This window comes from Colossoma macropomum, unplaced genomic scaffold (assembly GCF_904425465.1).
Source record: "Colossoma macropomum unplaced genomic scaffold, Colossoma_macropomum, whole genome shotgun sequence".
Lineage (NCBI taxonomy): Eukaryota > Metazoa > Chordata > Actinopteri > Characiformes > Serrasalmidae > Colossoma > Colossoma macropomum.
The window spans coordinates 33,299,633-33,327,443 of NW_023494805.1; the positions used below are offsets into that span (position 1 = coordinate 33,299,633).

The 27,811-nt window shown below is 39.1% G+C and overlaps 1 protein-coding gene across 1 annotated transcript; it reads left to right on the forward strand.

Annotated features, from left to right (window-relative positions):
* The first annotated feature begins 12 nt into the window (after positions 1-12).
* ccl20l (C-C motif chemokine 20-like) lies at positions 13-27,714 on the forward strand. The gene is made up of 6 exons (XM_036595995.1): positions 13-165; positions 4,773-4,892; positions 21,988-22,153; positions 24,883-25,000; positions 25,240-25,317; positions 27,111-27,714. The coding sequence occupies exons 1-6, from the start codon at positions 13-15 to the stop codon at positions 27,196-27,198; spliced, it is 723 nt and encodes a 240-aa protein (XP_036451888.1). The 3' UTR covers positions 27,199-27,714.
* Positions 27,715-27,811: the final 97 nt, after the last annotated feature.

Sequence of the window (27,811 nt, forward strand, 5' to 3'; positions counted from 1 at the left end):
CTCGTTTGAAAGATGATAGCGTACAATCCTGTAATTGCTCAGGAAAGCTCTGAAATCATCATTGCCCTGCAGGCACACTGCGCAGAGCACTTCCCCTCTTCAGCTTGCAGCCTGCTCCGCTTAATCATCAAGAGCTCTACGTCTGCTCGTGCCAAGCGTGTGCATGTGTGCACTGATTACTGTCTTTACATTAGCTTACTGCACGATGCAGCTTAAAGGAAGTGGGGTTCTCCTTTTAAGTCTTGGTTGTTCTCAGGGGTTCTTCCTTATTCTCTTAGAGATTTTGAGTCCTAGTTCTTCTCAGTGGTTCTTTTTCGTGCTCCTATGGAGGTTCTCCTTTTGAGTCTTGGTTCTTCACAATGTTTCTTCTTCATGCTCTTAGGAAGTTTTGCATTTTGAGTCCTGGTTCCACTTAGTGGTTCTTCTTCATACTCTTAGGAAGTTTGTTCTTTTGAGGTTTGGTGCCTCCTCATGCTCTTAGGGAGTTTCCCCTTTTGAGTCTTGGTTCTTCTCAGTGTTTCTTCTTCATGCTTTTATGGAGGTTCTCCTTTTGAGTCTTGGTTCCTCTCAGTGGTTCTTCCTCACGCTCTTATTGAGGTTCTCCTTTTGAGTCTTGGTTCTTCTTAATGTTTCTTCTTCATGCTCTTACGGAGGTTCTCCTTTTGAGTCTTGGCTCCTCTCAGCGGTTCCTTCTCATGCCGTTTTGAAGTTTTGCCTTTGAGTCCTGGTTCTTCTCAATGTTTCTTCTTCATGCTCTTACGGAGGTTCTCCTTTTGAGTCTTGGTTCCTCTCAGTGGTTTTTCCTCATGCTGTTTTGAAGGTTCTCCTTTTGAGTCTTGGTTCTTCTCAATGTTTCTTCTTCATGCTCTTACCGAGGTTCTCCTTTTGAGTCTTGGTTCCTCTCAGTGGTTCTTCCTCATGCTCTCATTGAGGTTGTCTTTTTGAGTCTTGCTTCTTCTCAGTGTTTCTTCTTCATGCACTTAGGAAGTTTTTTCCTTTTGAGTCTTGGTTCCTGTTAGTGGTTCTTCCTCATGCTCTTAGGAAGATGGTCCTTTTGAGTCTGGGTCCCTCTCAATGGTTCTTCTTCATTCCCTTGTTAAGTATTTCCTTTTAAGTCTTGGTTCTTCTATGTGTTTCTTCCTCATACTCTTACAGTGTTTCTTCTTCTGAGTCCTGGTTCTTCTCTATGGTTCTTCTTCATGTTGTTAGAGTGTCCCTCCTTTTGAGTCTTGGTTCCTCTCAGAGTTTCTTCTTCATGCTCTTACAGAGTTGCTTCTTTTTTTTTAGGTCTTGGTTTCTCTCAGTGATTCCTCCTAGTGTTTCTTCTTCATGCTCTTTGGGAGTTTTTCCTTTTGAGTCTTGGTGGCTCTCAGAGTTTCCTCCTCATGTTCTTACAGAGTTTCTTCTTTTGAGTCTTGCTGGCTCTCAGTGGTTCTTCTTCATGCTCTTAAGGATGTTGTAATTTTGAGTCTTGGTTCCTCTCTTTTTCTTCCTTATGCTCTTTTTCTTGCCTTATGCTTCCTCCTAGATTTTCCTGAAAACAAACAAACAAACAAAACCTCTGTGAAGCTGCTTTGGTGCAATGCCTTTTGTAAAAAGTCTGATACAAATAAAACTGAATTGAACCGAACTGTTGCAATAATAGAAAAACTTTTGCTTAATTATCTGTCCTCATGCATCATCCTCAACGTCCTATGAGTGTCTCACTCCCCAATTTCTGCAATTTACTTTCCGTTTCACTACTTTCTGAAAGAAATAAATCTACCTTTCGCTCTGCGCCGAAGCAGTGAACACTACAAATTTGTATGTGTCAGAATGTTCCGTCTGATTATCAATTGCGTTCTCCATTCGCAGGCTTGAATGCCAAGCAGGTCATTCAATAGTTTAGAGTAAATGAAGGTTAAATGTAAGAGGCTGCAACAAAACAAGCTCAGAAAATGTCTGCAATTTATTCGAGTTGTTTTGATAGTGAGGATTGTTTGCTATGCTTATTGCAGCACTTGAGACAAATAGCCAAACAGTATTGAAGTATTACATGGTTTTCTATCTGCTTGAACTGAACTAGACAAAGTAAAGCTGTTTATGAACTGGCCAGTGCATGAATTATGAATCACAGCAGTGTAGGAGATGTTAACTCATAAAGGTTGATAATTATTACTTTCATTTTGCTATGCTGATCAAATGAACACACTTCAAATTACTATATTGTACTATATGCTATACTATACACAGTGAATTACATTTACATTCAATTTACATTCTGTATCAACAGAGTCGAGTCTGCACTTTCAACTTTTTCTGTTTGTTTTGATGTCAAACAACAACAAAAAACATGGTACAAATGTAAAAGGATGGTTTTTCTTTCTGAAAAAATTAAGTTTATCAAATAATAAAATAAAAAATACGTTTTTATCAAATTCAAATCATAATGAACTACCACTAAGAAATAAATGGTTCCTCTGAGGTTCTTCCTCATGCTCTTGAGGCATTTTTCTTTTTGAAGGTTGGTTCTACTCAGTGGTTGTTCCTCAAGTTCTTAGAGAGCTTTTCCCTTTGACTCTTGGTTCCTCTCAGCATTTCTTCTTCATGTTCTTAGGTAGTTTCTCCTTTTGAGGTTCCTTTCAGTATTTCTTCTTCATTATCTTCAGGACTTTCTCAGTTTGAGTTTTGGTTCCTCTCAGTGTTTCTTCCTAACATTCTTAAGGACTTTCTCATTTTCAGGTCTGGTTATTCTCAGTGGTTCCTCCTCATCCTCTCAAGAAGCTTTTCCTTTTGACTTTTGGTTCCTCTCAGCATTTCTTCTTCATGTTCTTAGGTAGTTTCTCCTTTTGAGGTTCCTCTCAGAGTTTTCTCCTCAAGTTTTGGTTCCTCTCAGTGGTTCTTCCTCAAGCACATAGGGAGTCTTGTTTTCGAGGTCGGTTCCTCTTAGTATTACTTCTTCATCATCTTCATGACTTTCTCCTTTTGGTTCTTCTTACAGATAGTTTTGGTTCTTCTTAAATAGTTTCTTTTTTTGAGTGTTGCTTCATCTCAGTGTTTCTTCCTAATATTCTTAGGGGCTTTCTACTCTTGAAACTTGGTTCTTCTCAGTGGTTCCTACTCATTCTCTCATGAAGTTTCGCCTTTTGAGTCTTGGTTCCTCTCAGAGATTCGTCCTCATGCTCTTAGAGAGTTTCTCCTTTTGAGTCTTGGTTCTTCTTGGTGATTCCTCCTCATCTTCTCAAGAAGTTTTTGATTTCAGATCTTGGTTCTTCTCAGAGATTTATCCTCATGATGTTAGGTAGATTCTCCTTATGGGTCTTCATTCCTCTCAGTGTTTCTTCTTAACATCCTTAAGGACTTTTTCCTTTTGAGTTGTGGTTCTTCTCAGTGGTTCCTCCTCAAGGAAGAGGTTTTTCCTTTTGAGTCATGACTCCTTTCAGTGTTTCTTCCTAACATTCTTCAGGACCTTCTCCTTTTGAGTCTTGGTTCTTCTCAGTGGTTCTTTCTCATGTCAGGTAGTTTTTAGTTTCAAGTCTTGGTTCTTCTCGGAGTTTCCTCATACTCAAAGGAAGTTTCTCCTTGTGAGTCTTGGTTCCTCTTAGTGTATCTTCCTAACATTCTTAAGGACTTTTTACTTTTGAGTTGTGGTTCTTCTTAGTGGTTTATCCTCTTTCTCTCAAGAAGTTTCTTCTTTTGAGTATTGGGTCCTCTCGGCATTCTTCTTCATTATCTTCTGGACTTTCTTCTATTGAGACTTGGTTCCTCTCAATGTTTTTTCCTACCACTCTTCAGGACTTTCTCCTTTTGAGTCTTCATTTTTCTCAGTGTTTCTTCCTCGTACTCTCAAGCAGTTTCACCTTTTGAGTCTCGGTTCATGTCCTTATTTCTTCTTCTGCGAAACAAGTATGCACAACAATCTGTTTTAAAGTCAAATCGTTATGAACTATGAGTGAGAAATAATTAACGTACACTGACACCATGTTTTTGTTATCACCAGCAATAACTCTGACTGTGAATAACTGTGACAAATGTTCAAAAGTTTGATTTTGATGCTTAGCTGCTTTAAAACTAGACATTCTTACACATTCACTGAAGATGTTATCATTATACATTCTCTGTAGCTGGAATATATTCTGTCATTAGAGCAGGTTGAACAGTTCAGTAGATAGCTAACAGGCTAACAGACTCCTCCAATAACATTTAAAGACAAGCATTACTTTTTGGTCTACGTTGAAGGAGTCACTGTACAACATATACATTTGGAATGAACGTGATAAAATGTGAATATACAGTGGCGTGCAAAACAAATTAAAAGTTTGTTCTTTGTAGAGGACGTGTTAATTTATTTTCACTTGAGATGTCAATAAAAATGTCATCTGAAGGGAGGTTGTTCAAAACTGTATGCCACTGCTAGCTTGGCACTAGCATAACATGTTGTAGCATTAAGGTTGTGGTGTTAATCTGATAAAAAAAAGGCTGTTTACCAAACAAACTGCTTAGCTCATGGTTTGTCTATGGAATGCTCATGATTTTATGACTAATGCTACTGGATCTCAGTGTAAACAAAACTAAAGGAAAGAAAAACACTTAGTTACTGAGCAGCTGGTAAGAAGACACAGCATGAAGTCCTGTCTTACATTAAAACTTCACATTTTTACATCCTGAAAAAATAATTTTGTTTTTGTTTTATTTTTGGGGAGCCCTTGATACAAAAACCCCATAAACAGAGGTAAAACCCACTTACATCACTGAGTGTTTGTTATGATGGTGAGTTTCTCCTCTCGCTGCAGTATGTCTATATTAAAGCTGAGGAGACTGGCAGTCGAGGGTTGTGTGATAAGCGCAGGGACGTCTGTCTGCTGTCTGCGATGGAGCTCAAGTGCTCCCAGCATTCTCCGAGGGCCACCAGGGTCAGGATCGAGCTGTCATCCTTCCATCCACTAATGTCTTTTCCATCCGACATGAAGCAGACGATAGGGGAAAGTTAACCCTTAGAAGGCGCCGCTATCGCCGGCGTGTCGTAATTGTATGTTAATTATCTCTCACTCGTAGCTCATTTAAACACATTCTGTGAAAAGGGAAGACTCTAATCTTTCAGCTGATACTACATTTGCACTTGTAAATAGAAAAGGGGATATTTTATTACGGTTTGAATTCGTTTGCAGTCTTACTGAGCGTAAAATCCATTCTTTCAAGATCACATTTTTTTGGACTACTTTCATGAAATAACTGTTTATAGCATGGTGAATACACGCTAATGTCATATTGCTATAATGAGTGCAGTATCTGGGTTCTTTCTTTCAGTTTTGAAGAAGCTATTTCTGTAAACGTGGTTTAAATCTAGAAGTGGTGAAGCCTGTTTTTTTTCCACCAGTCACAACTCGCGAATAAGGAGCCGTAGTTGGAGTGTATATGCCTCAAACACAGTCCAAACACTGACACTGCAAATATTACAGGTTTTTCCACACTGTAGACCTATTTAATTCCTAATATCCCAGGCTTATTACACACTAAGGCTTATTACTCAGTAACTACAGGGACTTCAATACAAACTATCTGAGCTATTCTTAGGTAGAAGTGTGTAGTAAAGCTTTGGGCCAGCCAGTGGGCCCTGGCCATTTAAGAGGTTAATACACGGTACTAATGCAAAAGTCAGAGACCAGTTATTCATTTGCAGGAGATTTTTCAGAGAGATTAGATATAAGATAATCCACCGGCATAAGGAAGGGGAAAGTCAAAAGAAAATATGTGGAAAAACAGGAGCTTCCAAAATTGTTAAAGAAAACTGGGCTCCTAATAACCGTGCAAGACCTAGTAAACTACCCAAACTGTCCCTATCAGATAAACAGCACTCAAAGCTTTTAACTTTGAGAGAGAGGAGAAAATCTGTGAGAAGACAACTCAGTGCTATGGTCTGAAAGGATGTGTAGCTCTCAAGAAGCTCTTACTGAGAAAAGAACATCTGCAAATCGAAGAAAGTACTGGTGTTTTTAGAAGAATGGACTGACCACCCCACAGTCCAGGCCTCAAAATCACTGCATGTGTATATTTGGATTGTGAAAAATGTAACCAACTTGTAAGACTGAAGTTTGGTGGTGTGGAAAATGTCCGTGCAGATTTCATGGAAAGACTGAAAGCAAGTAATAAAGACAAATGTGGACACACTGAATACTGAAAAATGTGATATTAAATTAAATGTTGAGGCTTCCTTGTAATGTTCTGCTAAATATACAGTGGATTCCAAAAGTCTGGCACTAGCAAATGCTTTTGTTTTGCACTGCTTTCTAATTTGATACAGACTGTTCACTACAAGTTCTATTATCACCATGACAAATAGAGAAGTCTTAGAGAATCTTTGAAATTTTCATATGAATTTCAGAATTTCTTCAGATTGCAGGCGAATCAGACTCAAATCAGATCTTCTGAGATGACTGTACGCAGTGTTATTTGCAAGTAATCAGATGAGATTTGTGTGTCCAGACATCACCAACCGATCTGTATGGGTTACTTTCGTTGTACATGTAAAATACTTGTGTTAATGTGTTAAAACATGTTAAGATGCTAATTTTTAGTATTTGGATTTTGTTGCTGTTGAGAAACCTTTGTGAATCATGATGCTTTACCACCACCTACTGGTGTGGCGTTATTGCTGAAACAACACACAGAACCAACAGACCAAATGATAGAAAAAAATCAAGTTTTTAATTTATTTTAAAATATATTCTAAACAAAGTATTTTGGTAGAATTTTTATAAGCATAAATATGCTGCATTGTTGACTAGTTCAAAGTGTGAGCAAGTGTTGGGCAATCCCTAAAAGTACGATTGCAGTTCAAAAGAAAGTTACGCAAAGCCATTTTTCAAAACACGATTCCTCCGATTACACCTGGTTCACTCCCTGTAAAGTTTAAGTTTATTGGTTCCTCCTTAAAGGGGATGGATGTTACTCTTACGTCATTTCCCCTCTTTGATGAGGTCGGCTCAGCGTAGCCATAGCTAAGCACTCAGCTCACTATATCATGAATAATCCGAATGAAATGAAGGGGCTATGTACACATAGGCTTCAAGTTTCGCTTCAGTTGAAGAGATAAGACTCAAAAATATCTGGCCTTTATATACAACGGCCTCAAGATGGTCACAAATTGGCTTCAGTTTAAATAGTGACCTAAAATAGTGCAGAATCTTGAATGTTTCTCTACTTCATCACTTTACTCGTCATAACATTTCTTTCTTCAAACTATCCGTTGTTCATTTCCTGGTTTAAATGATAAAAAACAGATTTTCAAAGCGGTCTCACACTTTAGGACCCCACTGTGTGTTTTTGTTTCTGTAAATAAAGCAAACCAAGAGCGGTCTCTGATTTTCGCATACTATGCCGATACTCCATCCATTAAAACATGCCCGAACTGACCTCTATCGGAACATCCTTAGCTTACATTATTGGTTCACGCAAAACACACACGCAATTACAAACACTCTCGCTCATTTATTTCCATATTTGAATTTACAGGGAAGCAATCTTAGCAAATGGATTGAAGCATGTACTCATAGTAAATGCACACGCACGCACAGAGTCAGCGTGCAATTCATCACAGTGATAATTTATCGCCTGCAAGTCCAATTAATTCCATCACCACCCTTGCTGAAACCCCCGGGAGGACACGCACTCACACTACACACACGCGCGCCTGCGATGTTGCTACCGTAGAGTAGCTTGTACAAACACATTTGGCCGGCGCTGTCTGCCTGCGCAACGGAAAACAAACACACACACACACACGCAGCGGCCCACAGGAGCCTCGGCCAGAGTGGCACAATAAATCAAAGTGCCAGGCAGGGGACGGCAGGAGCTCACACACACAGTGGGTAGAGGAGCCTTTGTGTGGCGGCGTGGGGAGCGGTGGGGGAAGAGCGCAGATAACAGATGGATTTATGACAGGGATTAGGCAGGGATTAGGGCACCTCGAACTGCCATGATAGCGCAGTTTATCGTGTCACCTTTAGCTCTGTCACTGACATGCGCCGCTAAAGAGACAGCCAGGGAGAGAGAAGGAGCCAAAGCTTTCATTTCAATCCCTCCACTGCTTCCTCCAATATACCTCTTATCTCTCTCTCTCTCTCTCTCTCTCTCTCCGTGCAACTCTAAAGGCTGATTTATTCTCACACGCCAACCTATTTGCATGAAGATGCAGAGAAGCCTTCAAAATCTCAGCAAATCTTGCACCATCAGGTACACAATGTGGCCCAAAGTATGTGGACACCCCTTTCTTTTTTTTGGGTTTAGGTAGTCCAGGTGCATAAAATCAAACACAGCCATGCAATCTCCATAGACAAACACCGGCAGTAGAATGGGTCATACTGAAGAGCTCAGTGATTTTAAATGTAAATTCTGTTATAGGATGCCACAAGTCAGTTTCTGGCTGGCTAGATCTGCCCTAGACAACTGTAAGTGCTACTGATGTGAAATAGAAGCATCTATGAGCAACAACTGCTCAGCCACGAAGTGGCAGAAATGCGTGCATAAAAAAATGCCTGTCTTCTGCTGAATCGCTCACTACAGAGTTCCAAACTGCCTCTGGAAGCAACATCAGCACAAGAACTGTGTACTGGGAGCTTCATGAAATGGGTTTCTATGGCTGAGCAGCTGCACACAGGTCTAAGATCACTATGCTCAATGCGAAGTGTTGGCTGGAGTGGTGTAAAGCAGGGACTACAACTACAGTGACTAAAGCTTTATTACAGGTGGGTCACAAAGCACCCTCTGGTGGTCCCTGGACCAATATTAAGGAGTGGTCTGTAGTGGTCCATTAATGGCACTTTGTAATAAAAATCAATTCAAAATAATTGACTCAATAATACACTGCCAAAAATATCTTAGCAAGTGAAAACATTGTAAAAATATTAACTGTAACTGATATTCTCATTACAAGATTGTTGTAAGAATAATGTAAGATTATTCCCCCCATTTCTATACATTTTTACTTGTTTTAAGTCATTTTTTTCTATTTCACTGGAAGATCATTTTATTTGTTTTGAGAAATAATGCTTAAAACAAATAAAATGATCTGCTAATGAATTGTACACATTTTTACGTTGCCCCCCGGTAATACCATATATCACGGTATTTTGGAGACACTTTGAAAGTATGAAACAAGTGGAAACCTCCCTATTTTAAATTCACAAAGAAGTAAAATTTAATTGACCCACCTGATGATTTAACAGTTAATTCAATATTGTGTAGTGAAATCACAGTTTTAATATGTGAATAGTAACATACACTGTAACTGATATGTATTGTTTGGAATTTTTATGTGAAATACTCATTTTGTAATATGGTGTGGCCAGTAAAGCAGACCATTTTTAAGATTTTTGACCATTTTTACTCCGATCATATTTGATAAATAAAGCAGATATGGGCTCTATGTGTGAGCAAAGGCCAAGTAAAGCCATCATTCTTTTCAGTGCCTTCTCCTCTAAACTCATCCACTTCAGCCTCACTGGCTTCATTAGCACCAGGATATATCACAAAACTACACCATGACTGTAAACAACTGCCGTAATTTAGCAGTAATGTACGTTACTATTTAAGCAACATACTGATTTCTTAAATTTGGCTGTGAATTTTGGAAGCTGATGTCCAATCCTCAAGAGGAATTCCACCCCACAATTCAATTGTTGAGATGTAAACTGATGTAAAATTTTTGTAGAGAAACTTTCTGACTCCTGATTTCTTTAAAGTGGCTCTGATAGGAACCAGGGGTTGAATGTCTACAATATGACTATAGCCATTTTATTTACTATCCAAAACCACCAGTGCCTTCTGAGTGTCTATATGGATTGTTGATAATGATAAAATGCTGATAAATCTGACACAAGGTTTGTTTTACAATGCCCTACATGAATCACTCCACTCTGCATATTTTTAAAATATGTTTTGGACTGAAACCTCATCTCAGAACCATGTAAAACTCATCAACATCTCTTCAACGTCTCAGGCATCAGGGGATGCATTTACAGCCATTTTGCATAATAGCTTCCAGACATCTGGTTACTATCACTACCCATGTGAACAATTCTGACTCAGGTTTCTCTAGAACAGAGCATTTCATATCAAACCGCCCTACATACATTTATTTACTTCTTGAACATTTAGTTATGCAGAAACTTTAAAAGAAAAGGTCTCACATTTAACTGTAAAGTTCCTGTAAAAAAACGAGCCCAGATTTCCTGGAATCTTCGCAAAAGTGCAATGGGAAAATTAAGGGTATTTAAAATTCTATAACCTTAGCACAAGACATGAGAAATATTTAATGTGTATGCAAATTTGAATGCATTAGGCACAAAGGAAAGTGATATAATAACCATAAACCTATAACAAGGGCTAACAAAGTATGCAGAGAAACAGACGGACTACAGTCTGTAACTGTAGAACTACAAAGTGCACCTATATAGTAAGTGGAGCTGATAAAATGGACGATAACGATGTAGAAAAGCTAAACTAAAAGAGATGTGATGATGTAGAAATGCTAAGCTAAAAAATAACAACTGAATCTTAATTTAATACGTATATTTATTATAAGCTTGAGTTACAAATCTCAAGCTTACCTCGAAGTTGACCTACTATCTCTGAACTGAAGGGTGATCTAAAAGATAAAAGCAGTTAGCCTTTGTTGCTAACGTTTTTGACTCCATGAATGACAACATGAGGGTATTTCAGTCATGTCTTAACAGAGCAGACATAATAACAAATGGTGGCGGTTAGTTAGTCACCATGAAAACTCACTTAGTCATCTTACTTGAGGGAATTTCACAGCTAGCAGGCTCTCCTGGAACAAAATAAAGCGGACATCACAGCAGTGTTTTGTTAGCATGCAGCTATGCAGTGTTGCACTGAGAGTTTCACACAGGTTATAAATTAGCAAAATGGCTAAATAATTGAGCTACAACCACCATCTGTGGGTTTAAGAGCGAGAGTGGTTGCTGCATGGAGGAGGACAGCAGCGTACAAGAAAACCAAAGGCCAGCTTTCCAGACATGTATTATGTCTTACACCAAGAATGAATGCAGGTAGCCGCATTAGCACGAGCCTTTAATGGGGAAACTCCATTGAAAATCTATTTGAGTCCACAACTTAATCTGTGTCTGCAATTTGGCCCAGTGATGGTGAGTAATGCAGTGACTCATGCTAGCTTGTGTCTGCAGCTCAAACTGACAGCAGCGAGAAAGATCTTACTAATGCTTTCAAAAGATATGCTTCTCAAAAGGAAAGAAAAAGACGTTACGTCATGTTGCTTTGAGAGAACTGGCCCGTCTCCCAAAGCACAACACATTTTACATGGATTTAATGGCAAAATATTTGACCTGCTCATGTGTAAGCGTTTTGCGGCACCTCGGATCTGCTTGGCTTGAGCTACGCTCTATGGCCAAAAGTATGTGGACGCATGATCATCACACTTATGTAATGGGCAACCCATTTCAAAACAATGGGCGTAAATGCAGAGTTGCCCTCTGCCCTATTGTGGCTATGACAGCCTCTACTTTCTATGAAGGCTATGAAGATTTTGGAGTGTGTTTGTGGGAATTTGTGCCCGTTCAGTCAAAAGAGCATTGGTGAGGTCAGGCACTGACGTTGGACAAAAACGCCTGGCTCGCAACTCACGTTCCAATTCATCCCAAAGGTGATCATTAATGTTGTGGTCAGGGCTCTGTGCAGGCCACTGCTGTTCCTCCACACTAAACTCGTCAAACATGTTTTATGGAACTCGCTTGCTGGAACAGGAAAGGGTCTTCCCCAAACTGTTACCACAAAGTTGGAAGCATACAATTGTCTAAAATGTCTTCGTATGCTGTAGCATTAACATCACCCTTCATTGGACTTTGAAAAACAGCCCCAGCCCATTATCCCTCCTCCACCAAACTTCACTGTTGGCACTATGTATTCTGGTAGGTAGTGTTCTCCTGGCGTTCGCCAAGCCCAGATTCGTTCATCAGATAGTAAGGCGTGATTCCTCACTCCAGAGAACACATTTCCACCGCTACAAAGTCCAGTGACGGCGTGCTTTACACCACCCCAGTTGACGTTTGGCCTTGGCTTGGCATTGTTCCATGAGTTTGTATGGGCTACAGCGCCATGGCTGAGCTGTTGTTGCTCCTAGACGTTTCCATTTCACAGTAATAGCACTTACAGTTGACTTTGTGGCAAAGGTCCTATGATGGTGCCACATTTAAAGTCACTTAGCTGTTCAGTGCAACCCATTCCACTGTCAATGGTTATCTATGGAGATAGCGAGGGACGTGTTTACTCTCAAAATGTGCACCATTTTGCTATGGTTTCTGGGTTAAATGACATGTTCCTTGTCAAAACAGTGTGCAACAGGCTTTGAGGCAAGTTTTCTCTGGTTTGATGAGCGTGTCAGATGTGTTACCCAGTCAGCAGTGATGTATATATAAACCTCTGCAGCCTGGTGTATTCAACAGTTGAAGACATTAGAAGACATATTTTGAAGTATCTAACACATATTTAAACCCGTTTCCTCAGGCTCCAAAAATTCTTAGAAAAGACGGCCAAAAATGGCCTTCTCAGTCAATAATAATTATAGAGGTAATAATAATTAAGAGGGGTGTCCACATATTTTTGGCCATATAGTGTGTATGTATGTGTGCTGTATTTTCATGGCATGTGAATTTACATCAGATTTCTCTGTAGCTGTGTTGGTTATATACATTATTCCACAACTCATGATGATCTGCAATCTAGAACCAGCGACCGCACCTTACGCTGATTTCTGTATCAACATTCTGAGCAGTTTTGCCTCCAGTAGCTTTCTTCAGTTTTCAATTTTTTCCATTTGTCTGGTCTCACAAGCTAAATAAAAGGGAGCACTTTTCAAAAGGAGCTCTCCAGAAGCACTGTAGTCGTATGTGCAGCAGGGAACAAGACGATGAGCCACTTGTGATCGTATAATCAGATGACATCATACCGATACCCCCTAAGTGGCCGCGAAGAGAAACTATGGGTCTCAGCGGGTGAAGGCGAGAAAAACCATGCAGACAGTCAATCTGGGACGGTCTTCCTGGGGTAAAATTGGGTTTCCTTTTTCGGAAATGACAGCACATGCTTCATTTGGCCTGAAAACCTCAAACAAGCGCTCATTTTCTTTTCAAATCATCCTATTCTCAACCAGGCCCAGGATGCCCATTGATTCCCTATGGGGCTGCTTAGTGGATAGTGCCAGACATGCATTGGCGTAATGTTCATCCGATTGCATGACCCTAAATAGCTTCTTTTCTTGTTTCCAGAAACACTGAAGATAATAACACTACATAGACGCCTTCTGAACCACTGGAAGTGCCATATTTGAAGGGGAATTCCACCAGTTTTTCAAAACTTCTTCAGAATTCAGTCATTAAGCTTGAAGTCCTTGAAGTCCTTCAGAGTTCTTTCATCCTAGAAAAACTTAGCAAGAATCGTTCACAGTGTTGGTGACAGGAACCAGACGTCTGAAGTCTTGATGCCTATTAAAGCTCGCAGAGAGTTATTACGGGCATGTGCAAAAGTTTTGGCACCCACAGTCATGTTTTTATTTATTTTCAAGTGTAAAAGATATTATGATAATGATTATTATAATTTGTGATGCAAAATTACTATTTATTTGCTAAATTAAAGAAATGAGTGTGAAATGTGTGCAAAAATATGGCACATTTTATATTTTATGTTTTATTTTTTTTCCAATGTGTTAAACTCAGTAAGGGAAAGGAAATTGTGCATCAAAATTTGCAGAACAATGCCATTTTTAAAGCATTTAAACCAAAGTACCCAAAAATAACTTAGGGTTTTTGGACTTTTATTATGATCAATAATGCACATAAAAGCTCAGAAGGCACTCAGAGGTAGGTTCAGTGGTCATTATGGATAGTAAATAAAATGGCTATTGTTGCATTGCAGGCATCATGCCCCCTGGATCCTATCACCACCACTGTAACAAGATCTGAGCCTGTATCTATCTCTACAATTAACCATTTTACCTAAAAACCACTCTAAATGACTTTGTAAACATCCTCACAATTGTATTATGCAGGAATTCAGTAGAAGTCTCCTTTTAAACCTGAAAACCTGAAAGCCTGATCAGGCCCGATTCCTCTGTCTGACCACATCCCCTACGGCCCTGAGGTCAACCTATGGGGCAAAGAAGTGTGAGGGTCAGTCAATAACGAAGTCAATCAATGTACAAAAGGTCAGCACTACGTTTCCCCGCTTTGACAGGTTCGCTTTGGTGCTCCATCTCCGACCGCCTTCGCCTTGTCCGTCTGAAGCGCTCATCAAAACCCAGGTGTCATATGAAAGGCTTCGATTTTAAAGCCATGATGAAATATTTATTGCAGGAAGCCATGCGGTGAGACCAGGAAGAGAAATGATCCTTCCTCAGCTCTCTCGCTCTCATCAGCATTAAATTGCCAACCTCCTACTTGGTCATTATAATGAAATAAAATTAGTGAAGCTCGCACCCACAAGTCTGCAGCCTCCTACGTACACCAGCCCTTCAGACTGAGAGACTGAGAGTGAGCAAGTGAAACGAGTGGACCAGACGCACAGCAGCATCCCACACACTCCGCCGCTGAGCGGATTTCGGCATAAGAGCGAGAACGTGGGAGAGAGTCGGCGATCATAATGGAGAAACGAGGGACAGAAGCAGCAAATCTGATGAAAAGGAACCATTAAGATGAATAGAACAGAACACAATACAATGCGGTGAAGGAAGAGGAAGGAGGGTGTGATTTATTCAGTTTTGTAAAGGCAGACTGTGACAGAGGAGCACTGCTGTTATGACAAGCAGAAGAGAAATCTGTTTATTCAGCAGCGCTCTGACTCTCATAGGCTACGCTAGGCTAGCTTCTGCCATTCTGCATTGCATATTTATACTCCGAACCTCACCAAACGTTAAACCAGGGGGCGTAGATAGGCCAGTTTTACGGGTCTCACCGAGCACTGGATTAGGAACACCTGTACACCTACTCAGTCATGCAATTATCTAATCAGCGTGCGGTGCATACAATCTTGCAGATACGGGCCAGCAGTTTCGGGAAATGTTCACATCAAGTAAATATGCGATCTCAGTGATTGTGACCGTGGCGTGATTGTTGGTGCCGGACGGGCTGGTTTGAGTATGTCTATAACTGCTGATCTCCTGGGATTTCCACACACAACCATCTTTGGAGTTGGTGCAACAAAGAAAAACATCCAGAAATGCCTTGTTGATGAAAGAGGTCAGTGGAGAATGGCCAGACTTATACGAGATGACAGAAAGGCTAAGGTAACTCGGATAACCACTCTATACAATTGTTTTGAGCAGAAAAGCATCTCAGATGCACAACATGTCAAACCTTAAGGTGAATGGGCTACAACAGCAGAAGACTATGTCACTTCTTTTAGCCAAGAACAGAAAACTGAGGCTGCAGTGGGTACAAGCTTACCAAAACTAGACAGTTGGAGAGCGGAAAACATAGCCTGGTCTCATGAATCTCAATTTCTGCTGAGGCGCACAGATGGTAGGGTCAGAATTTGGTGCCAGTTGCATGAATCCATGGACCCAACCTGCCTAGTATCAATAGTCCAGGCTGGTGGAGGTGGTGTAATGGAGTGGGGAACGTTTTCTTGTCACACTTTGGGCCCTTCAATACAAATCAGTCATTGCTTGAATGCCACTGCCTATTTGAGTATTCTTGCTGACCATGTGTGTCCCTTCATCACAATTTACCATCTTCTAATGGCTACTTCCAGCATGATAATGCACCATGTCTCGAAGCAAAAGTTGTCGGAAACTGGTTCCGTGAACATGACAATGACTTCAGTGTTCTTCAGTAACCTTCCCAGTCACCAGATCTGAATCCAATAGAACACCTTTGGGCTGTGGTAGAACAGGAGATTGGCAGCATGAAAGTGCACCTGAAAAATGCAGGAATTGCATGATGCAATCGTGTCAATGCTATTAAGTAATGTACCGATTAGCAAACCAATCGTGCAAATTTCATGCCTCAAACTCTAACCTCAAATTGCTTCAGCTTGTTAAATTTAAAAGGACACAGAGTATGACATTAAAAACAGTTGTATGATACTAAAATTGTTATTTTACAGGTCCAGCAAAGTAAATAAACAAGAGAGAAATATGATGAAACTCTACTAACAGACCAGCTATTTTCACTTATTGCACCTGAAAACTCTACGGGCTGTATCAACCATTCCCAGACTGAAGAAGTACTGAGCACAATAGCAAGAGTGATGAAAAATAAGTGAAATGGGCCTCTAGACCTCGCTGTGTCATTGGCTCACTACAAAACACTATCCAACTTTTATGTGGCGATGAGTAAAAGAGGGTTCTTATTCTCTTTACTGCTGGATGTGCATACAAGAAATGTACACAGATGCAATGATGGCATGGCCAGTTGGACAAAAACAACATACAACATATGGTTGTACATGGACATATGAACTAGCTTGATAGCTCTGTTATGCACGATAGGTTAGCTTTCGCTTGGTTGTTAGCTTTCGCTTGGTCGTTAGCTTTCACTTGCTAAGTTTCACTGACACAAATGGTAGGGAATGTATAGGTTTGTTAAAGCTGTATAGGTTGGACAAGCCACATCAGCCTTGTTATTGGTGAGGGTGAGGCTATGTAGCTTTTTGCCAAGATTTTTCTGCCTAATTTAGACAGAAAGAAGAGTGTTTTGGCAAAATCAATGTAATTTATTGGGCACTGGGACATTATTCACAGGGTATATTTCAAATATACATGCTTATGAGGTTTCTGAGACTGCATGACATACTGTTATCTATAAACATGGATAGCGGCCGAGCTAAAAACAGCAGAAACAACCATCTTCAGGCCTGACTCTTGTTTATACTGTTTAGCCTACCCTTTTAGCTCCAGCGCAAAAGTAAACAAGCAAACTTCAAACATGAATGATGTCTTGGGGAAATATTTTTGGCCAAACCATTAATTAAAAGCAACATTTAGAGAACGTTCCAGCTCTAAAGCTCTGAAAAGGAAGGCTGACGTGCTGTTACTGATTGTGCATTATTTACTGTCATTTGATCATGCTGTTTTTCCCAATGTTCCCATTTGCTGTTCTATTAATCAAATGAGTCCAATAGAGCTATTGTAAGAGCAAAAGAGCTATTGTTCTTTTGAGGAAGGAAACAGCGAATGAAATCTGTGCATCCCACCATCTATTGCACAATGCTCAGCAGCTGTGCAACCCAGCCGAGCGACTGCTCAGCTTTAGGGGGACGGCGCCCCCCTCTGACGGCGAGAGGAACTGTGAGTGTGTGGGATTTCTTTTAAGTCGTGCGGAGGCAGATGCGCTGTGCGAGTGCGGTGGCGTGTGCGTGTGTGGGAGTGTGCCCCCGTGGCCAAGTCTGTAAAAAGTTCATGAGAGTGAGTTTGCAAAGGATGCTGAAGGAAGTAGAACAAGACGCAGCTGACATGCTGCGGAAGCCTGCGTGTATACATACCTACACACACACACACACACACACACAAGCACCCGCAGAACAAAGCCCTTTATCTCCATTTTGGTTTTGTTCTTTTTTTCAGAAATTGAAAGTACCAGCTGCCTTTTACAATCTGCTAAGTTTTCATGAAGAATGGAGCAACAGAAATGATCCGAAATTGCTTGTTCTACTTCCACTGAGAACATTTTCCCTCTCCTGCAAAGGTGCTACTTTGGAGACTGGAGGTATATATGAACAAAACATCTCCAAAGTGGTAACTTTACAGGAGAATGGAAAAACATACTTGACTTTTAATGTAAGTTAATGGAAATATTTTCAAGTTTTTCCATTTTTGGCCGTTTCTTTTGGTCCATTCATCATGGAATTTACACACAATGTAAAGGGCCACAGGCATTTTCAAATTATGTCAAAAACTGAAAACGCCAAAAATTGAGGTACAAGATTTTGTCCCAACAGCAGCTATATATATATATATATAGAGAGAGAGAGAGAGAGAGACATATAGAGGACTTTGCAAACGTACTAGTAGTGTAGTAGTGTATATAATTTGATTTAAAAAGCTATTTTTCTGAGCAGTAAACATGTATTTGCTCCGATAAACACAGTAAATACAAATAATATTAACATAGTAACTAGTGCTCTTATATATGTTAAGATCTTTGTTTGACCCTTTCCAACCCCCTCATGATAGCAGCACAGTATTATTTATAGTTATCACCTAATACCTGTTCTGGCTAATTAGTGCTTCATCATATGAAATAAATGTGCTGGCCATGGAATTTAAGAAATCTATTCAATGGTTGGAGCCTTTGAGAAGAAATCTGGAACCTCAAAATGAATCTCTAGCTCACAAAAATATCAACTACTTTTTTGAAAACAGTAGATTTTTGTGATGTTTCACTGTATTCATGACTAATTGCATTTAATGTTATGATATGTAGTGTTTTATTTACAGAAATACATCATGTATTTTACAGTATTTCTAAAATGGTTTTATTTAATGTGCTTAAATGCCTAAGATGTTTGCACAGTACTATATATATATATATACATATATATATATATATATATATATATATATATATATATATATAAAAAGTAGCCATATTTAAGTTTGTTATGGTTGTTGATATATATACAGTATATATATATACAGTATATATATATATATATATATATATATACATATATACATGATATATATACAGTATAATAAACAGTAATTGTGCTTTAAAATGTGTGCATGTGTGCAGAAGCGTGTTCTCTGCAGAGGATGTGTTAACCTATTTTCCCTTAGAAAGTCGAGAACGTAAGTTATTTGACGAGGGATGCCTCAACATTTGCCTATGACAGTATATACACACTAATATACTTATTAAACTATATAAATTAGTACATTTGTTGTTGGTTGTTTGGAAAGTGATATTTGCTGCTGTTATCTTACACTGTTTTTTGGGAAACTTAAATGATAAATACACTGTAATTATTTGTTTTTAGTAATTTCATGAACTTGATCAACTCTTCTCAAACACAAGGCATTCTGGATATTAACATTAGTACAACATTTTCAGTGTTCTACAGCTCATAGTCATTACGAAACCATCTTCTGCTCTGTTCATCGTTCTGGACACATCTAACAGTTCTTACTTTTTCCACAGCTCCTTTCGAAATAGCTGGAATGAGTGTAGAAGCATCATAATACAATCATGCCATAAATGTATCTGCAGCATTTTGGTGTTATTTAACTGAAAATGTTTGGTTTGTGATGCTACACTTTTGAACACTAGTGTATATAATGTATATATACATATACAACCATTTAAAAGTTTCATCATTTGTTATGTTTTGTTATTTCACATTTAACAATAACTTAAACAATGTAGATTTAACTCATATGAAACAGACACCAAAAGGAATTTCATGAATTAGATGGAGTTTTTTTTTCAATATTTCATGTATTTTGAGGTATTACATATTATACGACAGTTAGGTCCGGCCACGCAAGCTGATTGATTGAGGAGTGTTCTAACTGTGCTGTTATTTCGCCATAACAGGGTTTTTCACAAACACTATATCACTCCGCTGAGACGCTGTTGCTGTTGACAGCTGTAGGAGACGCTCAAGCCATTTGAACGTTTTTACTTCTTACTTTGCCACAAACAGAAAATGGATACCTTTAAGATCACATTTGACCGACAGCCGATTTGGTCAGACTCTGATGAGACTACACTAAATTCCCAAACTGTCAGTTGGTGTGGAGCTGGAGAACGAACCGCTGAGTGGGCGGAGCTCGTTACTGTGATGTAGCAACAAGCTGCTTGTTAAGGAACTATAATTTGGCGAAAGGAATTGCGAACATTAAAACATATTAAACGCCGTGTTCGTGGCCCAGTTTATTAATTTCTTACTTTATTTATTTAACTGTTGTATAAAAGCAATAGAACACTCGAGGTCGTGTGTTATGGCCTTCAGCTCGTGCCTGCGACCAAATTACAGCCGAGATGTTATTTCACAATAACACACTCCCTCTTGTGTTCTATTGCTTAAGTGTATTGTAAATGATATACGGTGACTGTGTATTTACAGTAGTTTTTTATTAAGTATTTTGTTTTTTGTTAAGATTTAATCAGCACTTTACCAATTTGAGGCATATGTTGTACAGCTTTCTCAATCATTTTAGAACCATCTACAGCTCCATTCATCATCCAGGACACTTCTGAAATATCTTTTGAATGTGGAGAATTGACACTCTACAGTACTGTGCAGACCTCCAAGGAAATGCTTTAAAACTATTTTGGCAGTAAATGCATACAACATTAGTACAAACACATAAACATAAGATTTTATTGTTTTTTTTTAAAGTAATTCATATGTTATTTAGATTAATAGTTAGAGGAACACGAGTTTGTTCAAATCAGCAGTACCTGATTTAATGTAATTGAAAGGACTGATTAGATAAATCATGTGCTGGGTGGTAACTGTAAATACTTGGCCTCTTTGAGGAGAGCTTTGGAAATGGTTAAGCTAACACACACTCATTAAACAATGTTTATTTGTTTATTTGTTTTGATTCTAATGCCTGTTTATCTTAGCCTCAGCAACTAAATATAATCATTTGCAATATTCATTGTGTCCACCATTTGCCTTCATTAGAGAAATCTGCAGGGACGTTTTTCCACACCTCCAAAGTTCAGTCTTAGAAGTTGGTTGAACTTTCTGCTTCTCACAATACAGCTAGTCTGGACTCTAGGGTGGCCAGCTCATTGTTCTGAGAACACCCGCAGCTTCGCAGGTTGTTTGCTTTGCAGATTTGCTTCTTTTTGGCCTGTTTCCTTTTCTCAGTGAGGCGTCTTGACAGCTACACATCCTTTCAGACTCATAGTGTTGAGCTGTCTTCTCACAGTGGAAGGATGGCTGTGGATTTTGAAGCAAAAGAGCTGCTTGATTTTCTCCTCTCTCTCAAAGATGAAAGCTGTTTATCTGACAAGGGCAGTTTCAGTGGTCTGACAGGCCTTCCAAGTGGTTGTTAGGAATCCTGTTTTCTCTATATCTTTTAATCATTTTTGAACTGTTTTGGAAACTGCTGTTTTATATACATATGTAATATGTACATACATCAAACATAGATAGAATAAAATCTTCTCTTAATCCAAAGTCTGACCATCAATCAGTGTCCAGAAGCCAAAAGGTACTGCTGATAAAACTGCACATCTCCACTCATCTTAACACGAACAGCAGGGTCAAACCCGGAGGCCGTGCAGACACAATCAGAGGCGCAGCCAGACGAGCTAAATATAAAGCGTATTTACGTTCGCGACGCGGCTCTCTTGATAGTTGCTTCTTCATATTGAGAACGTTTTCTAGGTCACAGAAGTGGCGCATGTTAATTTGCTCTTTTGCTCAGAGGGGGAAAAAAATCATCCTTACCACTAAATAGGTCATGGTAAAGAGGAGGCTGCTGCTAATCTGCCCATTACATAATGGGTAACTTTGCTATACTGATGCACCGTAGTGTGCAGCCCTTGGTAGGTCATATCTTACATATTCTTAAGGAAATGAGCTGAATGTCTTTGCAATTTTGGTAGAAACCATTTCTTTTACCATTATTCCAAGCTAATATTCAAAACATCAGAGCACTGTATTCAAATTCCCATATTAAATACGATAAATACAATATGAGCCACAAATTTGTCCGCAGCTCTACAGAAGTGATATGACTGAGAGATAAATCCAGAATTGTTGTCAGTAAGTTGTAGTCGCTGTGTCTTTTCCTTGACAGTTACTGTAATTGCTCAAGATGAGGCAAGATTCAATTGGTTCATTTCACTCCTGCGGCCTGCGTGCGGTTGCCAATTGCATTGTAAGCATGTCTTTGAAAAATCAAGCTAGGTTGGCTTTCCTGTCCTCTTTATCTGGTGTTATCTGATGTTCCTGTCCCCATTTTGGTCACCGCAACTTCTTCTTCTTGCATTCCCCACGCTGTAAATTTTGTGGGTGTGTGGGAGTGGTTATGCCTGTTATCCCCCTATTTGGTCATATATAAGACAAGGCACTAGCACGGGTGTAACTTGTACGCCTGCCATCATGTCTGCGAAAGGTTTGGTCGCCATCGCCCTCATCAGCTGCTGGGTTCTGTGCACTCTGGGTCCGACTACGGCCACATGTGAGTTCATGAATGGGAATTTCAATTCAGTTCAATTCAATTATTGCGCTTTTTTCACAAAGCAGCTTTCCTAACAGAAGCTGAGACTGGAAAAAGCTCCTGATATTATGAAATTTCCACCAATTTTTCACTACAATTCAATCGTCAAGATCTAAACAAAGTCATTCTGAGTGGTTTGATGTGAAATAGTTTGGTAATACTAGAGAAAATTCAGTCAGAACTGTTCACAGTGGTGGTGATAGGAACCAGACGTCTGAAACGTTTAATGCCTCTTAAAGCTGCCTCACAGAAAGATAAAAATTTGCTAATCTGTTGCCTGAGACATTGTTTTGCTAAAGGTTTTGGCCTAAAACCTGCTGTTTAAACCCCATTTATGGCAAATAGGTACATGCATTATATACTGCTATAAGGCAAAAAAGCCCCCAAAGAACTTACTTTCTCAGATTCACCACTATTTTATGTAAAAAATCAGAAGATACATGCAGGTTTTCTCATTGTGGATAGTAAAATAAAATGGCTGTATTTGTGTTGCAGACATCGTGACCACTGCTTACTATCACCACCACTTTAAAGAAGCCAGTCAGGTTCTTCACAAGGAACCACTTGACATCAAACCACTCTGAACGACTTTAAGTTCGCATCTAAACAAATCAGATATTTTTGGAAAACCAAGGAAGTTCCTATTTAAGCAGGAATTCTTTGTTTTTGCTGTTGATTTTTGCACATGTTTTGTTATATTGTGTACATCGGTGCTGTCGGAAGAAAATCTTGCATCTCCAAAATGGCCACTTTACAGGTGAAAGAAAAAAACAACTTTACTTTTAATGTAAGTCAATGGAACCAGAATTTTGTCATTTAAGTCATTTTGTACCATTTCTTTTAGTCCATTCTTCATGAAATTTACCCACAATGTAAAGGGCAACAGACATTTTCAAATTATATCAAAAACCGAAAAACGACAAAAATGGGATGGTTTTCTTCCGACAGCAGCGATATGTAGTTCTGAAAAAGGAGAAGGTTCACATAAACCAGGGTGTCGTGGAGTTACACACTCATGTATGTGTCAGTCATAACTCTACTCTATCAAAGCCTTATCTTATTGTTCTGATCAACGAGACAGGCTCATCTTTGTAGGACTGAAATTTGTCAATACGTTGTAGCGGTCAATGTAGCCCAATTCAAACCATCAAAACTGATTTCACTACAAATTAGTCATACATGTGAAATACTTTAATGAGGGTACTGAGAGTCCTCAGCATTGTTTCTCATTCGTACCAACACCCCTGCTATTTGACTCCGGCTATATTTAGCAATGCATTTCTCAGTACGCATTAATTTGCACTCAAAAAAGGAACCAATAGGACTGTTTGGCTTGTGAACTGAAAATATGTTGGTATTAAATACAGGAATTGTGTGGCTTTTAAGAAACTGGTTTATGTAAACCTTTTGCATATGACTGTAAATGGCTCTAATATGTCTGATTAAGCTCATGTGTACAAGATGTATGTGAGATGTGTATATTCACCATCCACTGTATTACAAACACCCATTGATCACAGGTCAGTTTCTGACCACAGGACTGGAGGGGATCAGCTATTTTTAGGGTGAGGGAACATTCTCAACACAGCACTGATGCTAGGCAGATTTACCGGCTTTTAGTTATACAGACATCTATTTTTCCAAATAGATAAAGAGTCAAATCAATTTAATTTACTTAATAAAATGATCATTTGTAAAAGAAGGGCAGTTCTCTGGCTCATGATTGGGCAATTGTTTCGAGCCTGAACAGCTACCGGAAAATCTTCAGCCCAAATATTTGACTCACTTACTCACTTGATAATAGTCATGAATTACAGAACTCATGTTTTGATGATTTTTTTTTTGGTTTGGTTTTTACTGATTTTTATAGGTTTGGTGCATATTCTCTAGATTGGGGCACCCAAATGTTTTGTCTTGGGTGGCCAGTGTCAATATTTGGGGGGGGCTCGAGAGCCAAAAAGAGGAATTTGAGTTTTAGAACTTTATTTTGTTACTAAAATATTTTAAAAATACTTAGTTACAGACCTTTTTTATGTAATTATATCCAATTTGGATGCTTTTAATACAAATACTGTATTTGAACTTGTAAATGAGTTGTAAATACGCAACAACCAAAAGAACCAATGGGGAAATAGTGGAACTAACAAAATATACATTTTTGAAAGATGTGTGGGATGTGACCACCCCCTTGCCCCCACCACCCTCTCACAAACAATGTGTAGAGAGCTTTTGTAGAGAGCTGATACCTTATTGGAATGATTAATATGTGACATTTCACTCATTAACTTGAATTTAATTCATCGACTGGGTGGAAACCTGGCTAGTTTCTGACCGCAGAACCACTGTTGTCCAGATATTATTTGGGTGGTGGATCATTCTCGGCATGGTTGCGTCACGGACGTTGTGGTGTGTGGGGTGCGAGTGTATCAGAGTATAAAGGGGGATTTTCACACACATCAGTGTCACTACTACCTGAAAATATCCAGCCAAGAGCGGCTCTGTGGTCAGAAACTGGTCACTGATAAAAGGCTAGAGGATAAGTAACACAAATGCATTAACAGATGGGCTACAGTCTCTAACTGTACACCAGCAAGGTGGAGCTGCAACGTGGGGGTTTCCAATAAAGTGACCTAATGAGAACACTGTGTGTGTATGTGTGGGTGTGGGTGTGTGTGGGTGTGTGATATCAGACGGTCCGATGAATCACGCCTGCTGTGTGAAATACACCCGGAAACCTGTGGCCTTCAGTCTGATCAAAGGTTACTTTGAGCAGAGTTCCCGCGAGGTGTGCCGCATCGATGCCATCATGTGAGTCACCCAACCGCACTACACCCCCGACCCATTACCCACAGTACAGAGTGGTTACACCACTCAAATCCTTCTTCTATAAACTTACACTTGAGAACATACTACAACAAACCCGCAGCCCTCAGAGTAAAATACTGTACATACATCCCAAGCAGCTGCCTCCTATGGATGTATTCAAACATGACATGAGGCAAGAGCTTAGTTTCTGTTCTACTCTCTGAATCATGCACTTTTTCCAGATTTATCACAAAGCGCAACAAGAAGATATGCGCGAGCACCACCGACGAATGGGTGAGAAAGGCGCTGGCGCGTCTGAGGTAAGGAAAAGAAGTACTTTTCTTAAGGCCTTTACGATCTACACTACCTCAAAGCCTGCCGAAAGGGCTCAGTAACACTTCACTGTAGAGCAGCGTTCTTAAGACTACATGACACCTACATAAGCATGACAAACAACATTATATGACATGACTTTATATATACATATGACATTGACCTGTTCCAATAGGTGTCGTCTGTCATAAAGGCTGCTTTTGCCAGCTGTAATGACCTATGTCAGGTGAAATCGATTTTTTTTTTTATTAATTTTTGGGTGAAATAGCATAGCATGTTATAACAACTCACTTTGTAGCTTAGTGTATATCACAGTGACTGCTTATGCTGTGACAAAATTTACCTAATGGGCAAAGAAAAAACATTTTTGAACCAGCCTGACAAACTAATAATTTACTATGTTTACAATATATATATTATCAGCATTATATCACAGTGACAAGTCATTCCACCCAAAACGTGTTATGACAAGCCTGGGTGATAATAATTAGCACAATATTTACACACACACACACACACACACACACACACACACTACATCGTGTGTAAATTTCACTATGATTGGACCAAAACAAAACAGCCCAAATTGACTTGGAAAAAATTATGGTTCCATTGACTTACATTAAAAGTAAAGCATGTTTTTTCCTTCTCCTGTAAAGTTAACATTTTATATATATATATATATATATATATTTTTATATATATATATATATATATATATATATTTATATGTATATATGTATATATATAAAGGCATATATATATATATATGCCTTTTTAAGGCACAATGTTTTAACAGTAAAACTGAATAATACATTATGTGTACATATTATATTATTATATATTATTTCACAAGCTGTTTAACAGTGAATTAGTCTCTGGTTCTCTGTCAGCTCTCTATCCTAACACAGTGATCATCACCTTTTAAGCATTGCCATGGGGTTACTTGTCAGTCATCGACAAAATCCAATTACATCGCCCTATCGCACAGGCCTAGACACAACCTAATGTCAGAGAGAAATCTGTGTCACATGACATAGATGACATCAAACTTGGCAAATGCAAACTTTATGGAAAATGACAGCTACTAGACAGTGTTTTTAAATGTTGAGTCTATGTGAGTCATGAAGGGTGTTATGTAGCCTTATGAACAAGTGTTACCAAGTGTTCTCTGTAATGTCAAATACAAATGTTCCATAAGTACTTACAGCATAAGACCTCACTGACAAGGCCACACCTCAGAAGTACTGTGCAAAAGTCTTAGGCAGTGTGCTCAAAATCCATCTTCCAGGGCAGTAAGCATGATATTACTATATGTATTACTATATAACATTAGAATGCAGACATTAATGCAGTGAAATCAAACAGAATTTCTTGCTTTTCTTGTGAGATTAGAAGGTTTAGAAGAGGTTAGAAGACTAAAGTTTGTTTCCTTAGCCATCACATGTATCTATGTATGTGTGCATTTATTAAAATCACTACTTACCGCATTTGTGTTATTTGTATTTATTTTAATATTAGTGTTTTGTTCTTATAAATAAAAACACTTACTTCCCTGATAAATCGCTTTTTATCATTTTCACAGGTTGCACAGTGCTGTAACTTACATATTAGGTATAATAAGGATTTAGAGTACTAAAGTTGGAGCTAATTGGCTAAATAGTTCATAAACACTGCACTGTTCTCAGACTTTTTATATACTCCTAAAGAGCACAGGAACACAAACAGGAAATGCTTCTCGGTCACAGCTCTCTAACTTGTTCTTGCGTTTTCTTTGCAGCGATAAAATGAAAAAGATGTCAAAGCTGCAGTCTAACCACGCTGGCGTCAGCACCCTCTCAGCTCGGGGCACCACCACAAGCTCCTAAAGTCTCCCCATGCTACTCTATCTTCAATAGCGGCTTCTAGAAGTGATCCTTACTATCCTTTCTGCTTTATTTCTGATGCAAATAATCTATAATGCAGTGAACTCTTTTATTGCCTTCTAAATGAAACTATTAAGCTATATGTTGTATAAGTGATGTTGCATATTGCATTACATAACTTCTTAGACTGTAACAGACAGAAGTTTGATACAGTCAGTATGTTTTTTAGAGGTAACGTAAATGTTTGACGTATATTCCTTCCAATTTATAGAGCCTGCATTTACGGAAGATCACCTGGTCAGTAGTGGCCAGGGCCTAATACCTTCAAAGGCCAAAAAAGCTCTCTAAAATATACTGACTGTATCTATAACAAAGCTTGTGCTATGATGATGTTTAGAGGCCAAACTGGTCCTCGATAATATACTGAATGTATCTTCAACAGCATTTAATTACCTTGTGGCTTCTGTTAAGGTCATGTGAATTAAAGGGTACTCAGACAAATAAAGGTGTGATTTTCTACACTGTGTCAGTCTTTCCTCATTGCCTGCTCCTTCAGGAGCGTGTCAGTAGAGACCGTGACTCATCTGCTGGAAGTTGCCCATGTGGACTACTCTTG